Raw genomic sequence first — 12,442 nt, 5'->3', positions numbered from 1 at the left:
AGGCAGACACATACTTTACTTCACAGACTCCTCGCTGGCTTCACAAATGCAAACGGCCTTCTTTTTGTACGCCACCAGCGGATAATCTGACAGTGAACGAGCAGCTGACCGGCCCACATGCTGCAGGCGTTAACTCTATACTGCCCAAAGAGCACGGCAGCCAGTTCTTCTATCTACCTATCATTAGGCACAGTGATGAGGAGGTAAGTAACAACGGTTACTTTACTGCCCTCTCCTGGTCAAAAATACTTTAACATTATTATTTTTTAATTGAATTGAGTTGAATCATAGACAAAAAAAAAGATTAAAGTGTTTCCAATTTGGTTTCTCTTGGCAACTCAGAGACTCTATGGAGGCCCAAAACTGTCAAAAAATAAAAATAATAATAATAATGATGCATTATTATTCTTTTGCCTTTTCCCTTTACTTACTTAGAGAAGCTCACAGATATCCAATAGTGTAATGAATGTACTGTAAGTAAGTCAACTCTGTAGAGTATTTTTGTTAAACATATAAATTTGTGTGTCTTTGGTTTTACTATGGCTCCATGTTAAATTATCTTCATTTGCTAAATTGCTGCTATAAAGTTTTTCTCCTCACATAATTGCACAAATTGACACATAAAAGGGTTTTAGGGCAACTTTTTTCCTACAATTATGTGTGCCTAATTGGATGGGTTGCAGCATGTGTGGTAGGAAGTAATTAAATGAAATTAATCTTTATTCCTTTTTGTGTGATGTTGAGCAGGACTAACCCTACAGTAATCGTTGCGCTAAATGCTGTCTAAATGGTAATTAGACAAACCCAGAGCTACGGTCCACGTATGCCATCGTAATCCATGTGTCTCCCTGTGCTGTCACAAAACCACTGCCACACATTCTTTCTATAGATAAATGTGAAATTAAATAAATTAAACACAAGTTTGAAATTTCATTAGGTGTCAGCAGTGTGCTCCTGGGATTCATCCATTCATGATTCTGTTCACCTCAACCGGGTCACGTCGCCAAATGAACGCATCTACCTGATCATTAAAGCCACGGTGCAGCTCAGCCACCCTGCCTCCATGGAGCTGGTGCTCCGCAAGAGGATTGCTGTCAACATCTACAACAAACAGGTTAATACTTGAAACTCTAGATGTAACCAAAGGAGGTTAGCCCAAAGAACATATTAGGCTTACAGATGTCTGTCATGTTTTAATGATCAACATAATTTGAATATTTTTTTTCTTACAGAGTTTCACTCAGAGCCTCAAGAGAAGAATGTCGCTAAAGAACATGCTTTACTCCTGCAGTGTGACTTATGAGATAGTTTCCAACATACCAAAGGTATGTTGGAAACTCTGCTTCTGTTTTATCAGTGTTTGGAGTTTAACTTCTCTTTCTAAGCTTCCTTCCTTTTTTTTTCTTCCAGGCTTCGGAGGAGCCAGAGGAGAGGGAAACCTTGGCTCTCATGGCTGCTCGTGGGGACAGCGAGGAGACTCAGGATGGAGAAACTTACATAGAAAAATACACCCGGGGAGTTCTGGAGGTGGAGAACATCCTTAGCCTGGAGAGGCTACGACAGGTAACCTACGCAGTAACACAATCTAATTTAGTAAAAAATGTAATTTAGTGTACATCATAATCATTAATTATTTAGGGATGATGTATAGAGATAAATTTGCCTTTGTTTAATGGTCTCTGCAGGCTGTGACAGTGAAGGAATCACTCGCTGCCAAGGGGAGACACTTAAGGAGGAGTATCAGCACACCAAATGTACAGCAAGTAATTAAAGAAATCACTCACTGCATGTCCTGCTGGCCATATGGAAATAACTTGACTATAAAATTATACACATAATTTTACTGTCCTATTTCTTGTTCTCCAGTCTTTATGTAGTAAAACAGACCTGACTGGTTGTGAAGATGAAGACTGTAAGGTGCGTCGGGCTTCTTGTTCAACGTTTTCTGTAACTGTCATGCAAGAGTACATTTGTGTGATGACTGTGGTCTGTTGTGACTGTAATCACAGGATCACTGTGACCGTGTGGACAGCACCAACTGTAATCCACAGGACGGCTCCCTTTGTACCACACCCATTAAAAAGGAGAGTTCAGGTAACCTCAGAAAAAGCACGTGTGTGGAAGCGTTCCGTTCTGACTTAGAGTTAACACCGAATGTTCCCATACAGGGTTGGTTCCAGACAGTTCGACCTTTTTTATTGCCAGCCCCTTTAAAGTCCTCTCCCCACAACCTCCTAAATTCCTCAAGTCTCTTCTTCCTGTCAAAGAGGAAAACAAGGCCAAGAAAGTTCTTGAGGCCCGGCCGCTGCTGGGACACGAGGTAAGGAGGATGGAGCTGAAATCACTCTAAATGGGTGGTGTTCATTTCTGTGGGGTTTTTTTTGCATGTTGCTCCTTTTGCCATTGCACTTTTCTTCCAGTTCCACATTTCCATTTTGTCAGATCACTGTCGGAATTTCACCACATCAAGTTACACTTTCAAAACATGTTTAGTATAACGACGCTGACAAAAAACACAAATTGTCCGAAGCTGCGTGATGACATAATTCACTTTGTTGTTGTCACTTTATTGAGCAGAAGGTGCGTGACACATAGGAGCATGACTTCAACTTGACTAAGCTGTGCTGTGTTATGTCTCATTTTATTTGTGGAAGTTGAATTTCCGGATATTTTTGTCACTGTTTCGATCATTTAAACTAACACTGCACATTTGTTTTCTTGAAGTGGACTAAGAGAGGTGTAAGGACTGAGGTTATATCAGGAATACTGTGGTTCGCAGATAGAAGTTTCTACAAACCCAGTTACAAAGATTTTTGGATGCTGTGTAAAATGCAAATACAAGCAGAATGTGATGATTTGCAAATCTTATAAGACCATATTTTATTCACAATAGCAAAAAATAAAAACCATCAAGTATTTAAACTAAGAAATTCACCATTTTCAGAAAAAATAAGTTGGGATGGGTATCTCCTCTTTGCTTAGCTACAATAAGTAAATGGCTGGGAACCAGAGAGACCAATTGTTGGACTTCTGTGGAGAGGACTGTATATAACCTTCAGCGCTGATAGTCCCTTTAAAGGTACCAATCCCATAGGCGCTGATTCACCCCCATACCACGAGACACGCTGGCTTATGAACTCAGCACTGAAAACAAGTCAGCTGTTGCCGTTCCTTTTTAATCCAGAGGATGCAGAGTCCATGTTTTCCAAACATGGTCTATTTTAAGTGATCTTTGTCCCAGAGAGACAGCAGCGTTTCTGGACCATGTTCACATATGGCTTCTTTTTGCAAGATAGAGCTTTAACATCCATTTGTGGATGGCACAGGGAGCTGTGTTCCTCAGCCCATGCAGTGATTTCTGTGACATGCCTGTTTTTAAAGCAGTGCTGCCTTAGAGAGCATCCAATGCTGATTTTCAACCTTGTCTTTTTTGCATAGATTTTTCCAGATTCTCTGAATCCTTTGGTTGTATTGTGTACTGTAGATGAAGAAATGTTTAAAGTTGCTGCCTTTAAATTCAAAATGAGCTAATTTTTGTCATGCAATAGTAAAATCCCTCAGATTAAACATTTGACATGGGTTGGTTTTTTTTTTTTGTTCTACTATGAATAAAATATGAGTTTAATGAGATTTGTAAATCATTGGAATCTGTTTTTATTTTCATTTTTCAGTTCCAACTTTTTCAGAATTAGGTTTTTAACAATCAGCATAAAAGTTCTGAATGTATAAATGCAGGAGTACATAAATAGCAGTAGTCTGTTTAAAATGGTCTTATGCATGTATTAAGTGTGAGCAAGTGCTTAAGATTATACTTGTTCACGGGGCATGAGAAAACGAGTGCAAGAAACTACACAGGCTAACTGCTCACCAGTGTTCTCTAATAAAAAGTACTGTCCCTCGTCCTTAGTGCACTTCAAGCATTGTTTTTGTGAAATGTTAAACTGCATGGCACTAATGATATAACTGGCCTGCCCAGCTCCATGCATGCTGTGTGTGTGAAGTGTGTGCTGTTGTTCTGACCCATCTGCAGAGCATGCGCTCATGTGTGGACAGCCCTGCACTGCTCCCCCCTCCCTGCCCCTGGCGCCGACCCAGGGCAGGCAGCGAGGGCCACTGCAAGCCTTCCACCTCCACCTCCACCCCCACCTCCACTCCCACCAGCAGACAGCTCAGCCACACACTGCCACACACTGCTGTAAGTGTTACACTCTCCACTGAGGGTTACTCTAGGAGTTTTGCACAGACATAACACGTGCTGACGTAACAAGTAGTCGGTGTGCTGTAAGTATCGCACTCACAACTATACACTTGTCCTTTTGCTGGGCAGATAATCCGTGAACTGACAGCATTTACAACAAGAGTCATCTTCATTGGCTCAGTAATAACATAGCATTAGTCAGGAAAGCTAGTTAGAAATAATAGTATTTAGGTTGCTACTAACCTGGTAGAAAAAAAAGTGTTTATATCAGTTCAATACTTTGGTTAAAATATGTAATACTGTGATATTAATGGGGTAATACTTTTGATTATAATGCAATACATGCAACACATCTAATACATGCATAGAAAATATTAAGATTAATAGCATAGTAGCAGTTTAAATGCTACTATGAGCCCCAGATTACCATCAAAATCACAAGCTGAAATAAGTTATGACCAAATTTTAATACTTAGGTAGCTGAAAAAGCAGAGCTTCATGGGTTTTATGGGTTGGCACAAATATATGTTTTTGGAGAAAATATTATGATATAGTATAGTATAATTTCTAAACAGCCGCATTCAAATATTCAGTGAAATGCAAAAATATACTATTATACTGTACATTTTTTTTGGCTTTGCCTGTGTAAACCAGGAAAATGGATTTAAAATCAAACAACCAAGAGAAAACCAAAATGCAGGCTTTAATTTAAATTAAAAATAAATTTTAACTAACCATTTAGGAATTACAGCCATTTTCATATACATCTATTTCCTCAAAATTAGTTTGTTAATTGACTGAAAAGTAGTTTCATGTTTAAAGGAGGGTAATTGTGTGATTTCAACACAAACTGAGCAGACATAATATCAGTTGTTGAAACTGGATTTTATAGCTTTTCATTGTCATCATCCCCAAAGAAACGTCAGTGTAATTCAGGGAGGTCATCATTAGGCTTACAAACTAAATAAATTTATCAGAGAGAAAAACTTTTGGAATGGCCAAATGATTACCATTGTTAAAAAAGATCTCAACAGGATCTAAATACCTGGGAGACCACGGAAGACAGCTAAAGTGCAAGACCACAGGATTATTGTTGTCAAAGTCTCTAATCAGGAGACACCTTCATAAATGTATATACAAAGGGTTTGCAAAACAGCAAAACACTAAAGAACCAGAAGGTCAGATCAGACATGTCTAACATCTAAAAGAGCCTGTGCAGATCTGAAAAATTCCTCTGGTCTGAAGAAACTACAATAAACTTTTACCAGAATGATGGGAGGGTGAAAGTATAAGATGCATCCTCAGTCATCCAATCCCAGTCTAGCTTGGATGAGTGACAAAACGTTTCTTCCCCTGAAGAAATGTCAAGATGAACAGACTTTATGGATCATAAGAAAGAGTTTCTTTAATGATGAAATCAGTCACCTGATCTCAACCAAACAAAGCATGCTTTACAATTAATAAATACAAAAAAGAAGGCAGAGAGACCCACAAACAAGCAGCAGCTGAGGTGGCTGCAGTAAAGACCTAGCAGCGCATTTCAAGGGAGAAAGCATTTCGTGATGTCCATGGGTTTCAAACCTCAATGACTGCAAAAGTATTCAAAAGAATCCTCATATTTAAAATGATGTTGGTTTGTCCGCTTAATTCTTATAATTTTAAAATTTAGAGGACTGTATATACAAATAACTGTAATTCCGACGTTTGTTAAACCTTTTGAATTAAAGCTGGAAGCAGGCACTTCAGTCATATATTAATTGTTTCATTTAAATGGCGGTCTACAGAAATACACAAATTATGTCTTTGCCCAACAAATCGTGGACCTAAGTGTAGAATGAGTGGTTTGATAGGTGTTTAACTTGATGGGTCACGTTAAAGGACATGCAGCATGTGAATGCAAATTTAAAGCAGCAAACACCAGTAAAGTTATCAAAGATCAAAGAAAAAAGTGTCACAATATTCATACATTATGCTCTGTTCCATCATTACATTCAACCATTTTCATTGTCTCCAGTCTCTTTCTGTAAATAGTCTTCACATAGGCTATACGTGCTGTAACTAACATCAGACCTGGTGTGTCTTTTGTCCCGCTGCTCTTCTTTTGATCGGCAGGACTCTGAAGACGAGGAGACGGATGTGCGCATGGCTCTAAGTCTAAATCGTGGCTCTCAGGACCAAAGCACCTTACAGCCTTACATCCCAGAGGACTTTGCAAACTTTGAGATCTACAACGCCACTCTGGAGAGCCAGGAGGGGTTTCGCTCTGACTTGAAGGGGAGCCGTTGTGGAGGTGGGAGCAGCGAGAGAGAGGTGTCGCGAAGCCCCACGAACAGCAGTTGCACTAGTGGTTACTTTTCACACAGTGCCTCCAATGCCACGCTGTCTGACATGCCTTTCAGTGCCAGTGAGAGCTCTGACCATATCAGCTGCACCTCCAGAGATTCCCATGACCCTCTTGGCTGCCCTGTTGGAAGAGGCGGCACCCGAACCAAAAGTGTTTCTGCGGGGAGTGATGCTCAGCCACGACCTCTTTCGGCAGATGGGGTTCAGGACCTGCTCATCCATTCAGCCTCCTCACCTATCAGTATTCCTAATTGCACTGATAAGCCACAGTCATTCCCTTCACCAAACAACTGTGTACTCAGTACCAGCCAGGAGTTTACTGACTTTAAAGGGGCTGATGACAGCGTTGGTGTAGCTGATTTGGAACATTTTACACAGGGATGGGGGGAGGAGGGGTTGGAGGTTTGTACAAACGAGCAGAAGAAAACAGTCGATGTAGAAACACGTGACACTGACAATCAGCTCACCTCTGATGTCTCTGGTATTCTTAAGACATCTCTTCCCGAAAAGACAATATGCAAATATCCTAATTATGAAAACGCCGTTAGTGTAGGTGTGTCCTGCCCTAACACAACAGTGTTTTGCACTTCAGTCAGAGCCCCAGTCTCCGCCTCTCCAGCCCAAATAAATCTTGCTGCATCGGTCCCACCTCCACAATCGCCATCTCTACTCACATCGTTACCTACAGCCACGTCTTCAGCTCCAGCTCTGCGAGCAGGAGGAGAACCTCCCATTCAGGAGCCAGCCCAAGGGGATCTGCCCCATGGAAGTCCCTGTCCCAGTCCAAATCCCAGCAGCGCCGAGCCCTCTGGAGACTCCAGTGGGGATGAGAGCACTCCTGTTGCTCAGCTTCCTGACTGGATGGCACCTGGTGAGCAGGTGTGGGTGGGGAAGAGGAGAGGAACGGTCCACTATGTGGGAGGGGTGGAGTTTGCCAAGGGGATCTGGATTGGTGTGAAGCTGGACATGGCAGTGGGTGAGTCCATTTAAAACTTCTGTTTGTAGACCCCCAAGAAAAGTAATTATTACAGGAAAGAATGATTCGTTTAAACAGTCTGAATGTTCCATATATCTGATGTCCTGTATTCCTTAGTCAAAAACTTAATGATTAATTTATACATGTTGTCTTTAAGGCTATGCAGTTATTAACAGCAATATAAATATAGTATTTATTAATCCCTTAAATACTGGTGTCAGTCACGGCTAACACACATGTGGGGCTATGTGGTGAAACAAAATCGCTGTAACCCCCTGTTGACTGTCTATTAGAGGATTAGAAGAGCAACTTACAGGAGAGCGAGGTTTGCTTTTAGTGGTGGGATTGTTAATCCACTCTGACTGGTCCATTAGTGTCAGCAGGCTGTTGTTTCTAGGAAACAAAACAAGAAAACAAAAGCAAAAAAAAACCAAACACTTAAGGCCTGTGCACTCAGTGCCAAGCAGGAAAGATCTCAAAGGCTCTGTTAAAGGCTAATGGATAAACATAGTGGAGCATTTAGCAACTGGTATTTCTCTTTGGTCTGTTTTGGAGACAACAAACAGGTGAACACAAACTTCACATGAATGCTAATGATGATTTGGGTTTTCTGGCTGTACAAAACAGGAAACTGTCTGTGCATCCAGTTTATACGTTGTGCTTAAAAATGTATTGATTGGCTGAGATAAGTCAAAACTAACGAGTTAGTACATTAGATAGATACGTCAAAATTTTGAGATAATAACCTGAAAAGTTTGCCTTGAGGATGGCAAAAAATATTTCTTTTTAAATAGCAGAAACAAGCTTTCGTAGTTTTCCATATCAATCTCATAAGGGATCTCATACTTTTGAGGGGGTTTCTGTTGCCCCCAAGTGGTATACAAGAGGAAAAGCAGGGGGGGAAAAGGTGTCTTAGTTTTGATGTGTTGTAGTCATCACAGACTGACTCATAGTCTAGAAAATGAGTCAGACTGTGACAAACAGCAATAAACCTGTGACCCCAGGGCAGTTTCCACTTAATATACTGTACGTATCATATAACATGTGGGTTTTTTTCTGTGTGCTACCCTGTTACTAATAAAGCTGAAACACAGCGTGAATGTTAGTAAAACAGGACACAGAAATTAGTAAATCCCTATATTTAAAAGAAAAAAGCACAAATACATTCTATATTCTATAAAATTCTATAAAAATTGCACATTTTGCTTTTGATGCCAGTAAAAAAAAGCCAAAGTTTTGTGGGGTTTTTTTTTTGTTTTTTTGTTTTGCAAAGCAGGCAAATACTGTAGTAATACAAACTGTGTATAAATTACAGGGAACTAAACCTGACTGAGAGAGGAAGAAAAAAAATAAAAGGAAGCTAAACAAACATCACATTCCAGTAAAGGCAACACAATACATACTTTTGAATCATATATCATCCCGGAAAATGCAGAGGCGATTAGGTAATGAAGAAATGGGTCCCAGGTCCGGTAGAATAAAAAGGGTTTATCCTTTAATGGTGCAGAAGAGCTTCAGATAGAAAGAGTAGGACACCTGTCAGTGATCCACTAGACCAAGATAGATTTCCAAGCACAGCGGAGCAGAACGTGCCAAAAGGTCTCTGTAGTGAAAATAGGCCATTACATTAAACTGTTGAACAATTGTGATCCAAACCTGCTGGACACAGTGCCAGCAGCAGACAGACGTGTAGAACGACGCATTTAATACAAAGCTCAGGAACACATTTTTAAAAAGTCATGACATCAAAATGTGTTTTATGTCCATACTTGATATAAGATTTCAGCTGCTCAACAGTCCAGCCTTCATTTCACAATGTGTCAAATGCTCTGAGAGAGTAGCAGGTCTGGACTGCAGAGGTGCTACTTTGCACTTTTTTTTTTATTAAGGATCCCTGCAGTTGCATGTGCAGATTCTTCTTCATCTTCTTCTTCTTTCGGATCCTAATCCACATATTTTTTTTTCCTGAAAGACCGCTTTCTGGAAATGTTTTGTTGGCATCAAGTTTAAAATGACTTTTTTTTTCTGAAAGGCTTAAAAAGTCTTTTTTATTCTGATTTTATTTACATTTTACTTGTTTTGTAAAACGTGTTTGTAAGAGAAGTCTACATTAAAAGTGATTAGAAGTGAGCCATAACTCCTCTAATAAGTTATGCCTCATCCTATAGGTAAGCACAATGGGACAGTCCAGGGCAGGGTGTACTTCCGCTGTCCCCCAGGCCACGGCGTGTTTGTGAAGCCATCTCGTCTCACCAGAGGACCACCCTCCATGGACACTGAACCGCAGACTCTGATCAGATAGGACCCAAAGAAGGACGCATTTTCCGGGGAGTTGCAGGGATCTGAGCGTGGTCCTCAGATCCTCTTCGGCCTCCCTTCGTATTATCTTTTTGACCACTCAATTCTCTGAGCTGAAGGAGTCTGTGCTGTCTCAAAGCATATCTTACCTGTGCATTTAATGAAGGTATATCCTAATTATTGTTCACTGACAACAACAAAAAAAATCACTATGCACATATCTTAGTTTTCTATATGGTGATATTTTTATAGAAAACTTTAATCTGGGAGTCTTTATACAATATTACCCACATACTTTTTGTTACATTGGTTCTGAACACTACCGTATTTTTGTAAGGCAATGCACTCCAGCCACCCCCCCCAGCTCCCCCTAGGCTCATAATGGAGTAATCTGGGATATGAAGATTAAGAATGTACTACTGTTAATAAACATTGATATTTACATCAATATGAAATATCAGGGCTAACCAAAGAACTTCGGTTCCATATCTGCTGTTATGAGTTACATGTTATTTTTCTAATGTGCGTATGTGGACGTATTTGCTACAAATCGATGTGTCCAATTAAAGCTTAGTGCCATATCTCTAGGAGTAATGCCACATACCCTGAGCATAAGACGAATCTGCAAACCCGAGTTGCAGTTAGAAATGTTGCTGTTGACGTACTGTAACACTGTGGAGGAAATAATCCCCATCCATCCAGCACGAAACTGTTGGTGTTCGAATGCTTGCACTGGAAAGGATTCTTGGAGAGTTTGTTGACTGTCTTCCACGATGGACTGATGAAATATTTGCAACCGATGAACTGTGTGTCAACACTAGATGTACAAAGCAGCTAGGTTTTGTCTGAGGCTGGTTATACTGATGCCTTATTGCCCTGTTTCTATAAAAAGAGGCACATAAGTCCCAAAATACTCAGTAGTTATAACCATAGCTGTATGGATCAGAACCTGTATGTATATTTTGAAACCCACAAGTATTCAAAATGCCATCCTGCCTTGCTGACTGACTGACTGAATGCCTTTTTAGCGGATGTCCATCTCCATTTTACATGCTAACAGACTGATGAGTGATGCTACACCTTAAAAGGTACTCAATAACTCAGTTTTTCACATGGAGGATTGAATAAAGGGGCGATGGACAGCATCGGGTTAGAGAAAATTAGCTTAGGTATGAAGAAGAGTTTCCTACAAACGTGTGTTTTATCAAAGCAGTGAACTGTGGAACTGACTAGAAATAGGTAAATATTCAAGCTGTAATTGCAAGTAAAAGAAAGAAACCCAAGAACCTTACTTTAAAGAAGAGAACAAAGCTGCTCTCCCTAAAAAGGAGTTGTAAATAGAAATGTATTTGAACATACACTATTATAATGTACAGAATTGTATTTATAATGTATCTTGAATTGTTTAATTGGTACAAAATGTTCTAGAATAGAACATTTACAATCAGTGTATGTGTTGACTCTTCATTCTGCTCATGCATGCTAACCTAGTGTATTTACCTAACTAGTATATGCAAGTAAATTTGAAATTCAGGATTCAGATGCAGGAAAAAAGAAAAAACAAGAAGTTACTTTTAACCACTGCATTTATCTAATGTAGCGATACCTTCAGGCTGACAAACCTGTTTCCTGGATGTATATATATACATATATTAAAATGTAGTCTAATATTAACTTCTTTTTTTTTCAATTAAAAAAAGTCTGGTGATAATGTAGGATTAGCCAGCAGTTTGTGTTTTTAGTTCCGTCCTATGCTGGGATGTAGTGCAGTTTTAATATTTGGAATAGGAAACAGCAACAGTATACAGCAATTTACGTCCTTGCAAAAAGAAAGTTTTCACAGGACTCTATGCAGTTCAGTGAAAATCTAAATGCACCCTATGATTCAGTAGCTCTTAGAACTACCTACATTGACTCTACATTACTTTGGTAATGAGAAGGAGTTCATGGCCAACTCAATGACTGCAAGATGCCCAAGTCCTGTGGCTGTAAACAAACCCAAATAACCATTCCTCCACCACCCTTGTTCACGGTGGGAATGATGTGTTTGCGCCAATAGTCTGTGACTGATTTTGACCAAACACAGCATTATTCAAAAGAACACACTAGCGTCCCGAAGTCTTGTTGTATCTTTAGTTACAACTTTGTAAACATAAGCTGTGCTGCCATGTTCTTTTTAGAGAGAAGATGCTTTCTCCTGGCAACCCTTCCGAATTCTTCTTCCTAATTTCTAATTTTACTGCCATGAATTTTAACATTTAACATCCTAACTGAGGCCTGTAGAGTCTGAGATGTAGCTCTTTGGTTTTTTGCAGTTTCCCAGAGTGTTGCATGGTCTGACCTTGGGGTGAATTTGCTCACTCTCTGGTTAAGACCGTGGCGTTGTGTCAACACACATCTGATTGTTCACACACACCTGTGAATGATCTGTTAATCAAGTTAATCAATTACCCTCTTAATTACTATGGAAGCAGTGAGGGTGTACTTTGTTTGAAAACTTTCTTTTTCATATAACTGCACTGTTTTGAGATCTAAATAAGAATGCTATGTCTAAGGTGTACAGGAGAAGATAGCATACGGGTAATGAATTTACAATAATCTCATGTTTTTAAAAAAAAAAACTTTCA

The 12,442-nt window shown here is 39.7% G+C and overlaps 1 protein-coding gene across 4 annotated transcripts in view; it reads left to right on the top strand.

The window, feature by feature from the left end:
* kif13a (kinesin family member 13A) overlaps positions 1-11,364 on the top strand; it is a 38,877-nt gene extending 27,513 nt beyond the window's left edge. Inside the window, exons 30-40 of one of the 4 annotated variants that reach the window (XM_080896729.1) lie at positions 79-203; positions 938-1,114; positions 1,233-1,325; positions 1,411-1,563; positions 1,686-1,763; positions 1,867-1,917; positions 2,010-2,094; positions 2,169-2,320; positions 4,031-4,195; positions 6,311-7,517; positions 9,686-11,363. In XM_080896729.1, the coding sequence (XP_080752855.1) occupies positions 79-203; positions 938-1,114; positions 1,233-1,325; positions 1,411-1,563; positions 1,686-1,763; positions 1,867-1,917; positions 2,010-2,094; positions 2,169-2,320; positions 4,031-4,195; positions 6,311-7,517; positions 9,686-9,819 (2,420 nt within the window). In that variant the 3' untranslated portion in view covers positions 9,820-11,363. Of the gene's footprint in view, positions 1-78; positions 204-937; positions 1,115-1,232; positions 1,326-1,410; positions 1,564-1,685; positions 1,764-1,866; positions 1,918-2,009; positions 2,095-2,168; positions 2,321-4,030; positions 4,196-6,310; positions 7,518-9,685 lie in introns of all 4 variants that reach the window. The other 3 variants (XM_080896730.1, XM_080896731.1, XM_080896732.1) reach the window with 3 other exon arrangements.
* Positions 11,365-12,442: the final 1,078 nt, after the last annotated feature.

The sequence above is a fragment of the Rhamphochromis sp. 'chilingali' genome (genome assembly GCF_963969265.1).
Source record: "Rhamphochromis sp. 'chilingali' genome assembly, chromosome: 11".
NCBI classification, from domain to species: Eukaryota; Metazoa; Chordata; class Actinopteri; order Cichliformes; family Cichlidae; genus Rhamphochromis; species Rhamphochromis sp. 'chilingali'.
Note: the sequence above shows the minus strand (reverse complement) of the source record. Positions and strands in the feature narration are given on the sequence as shown.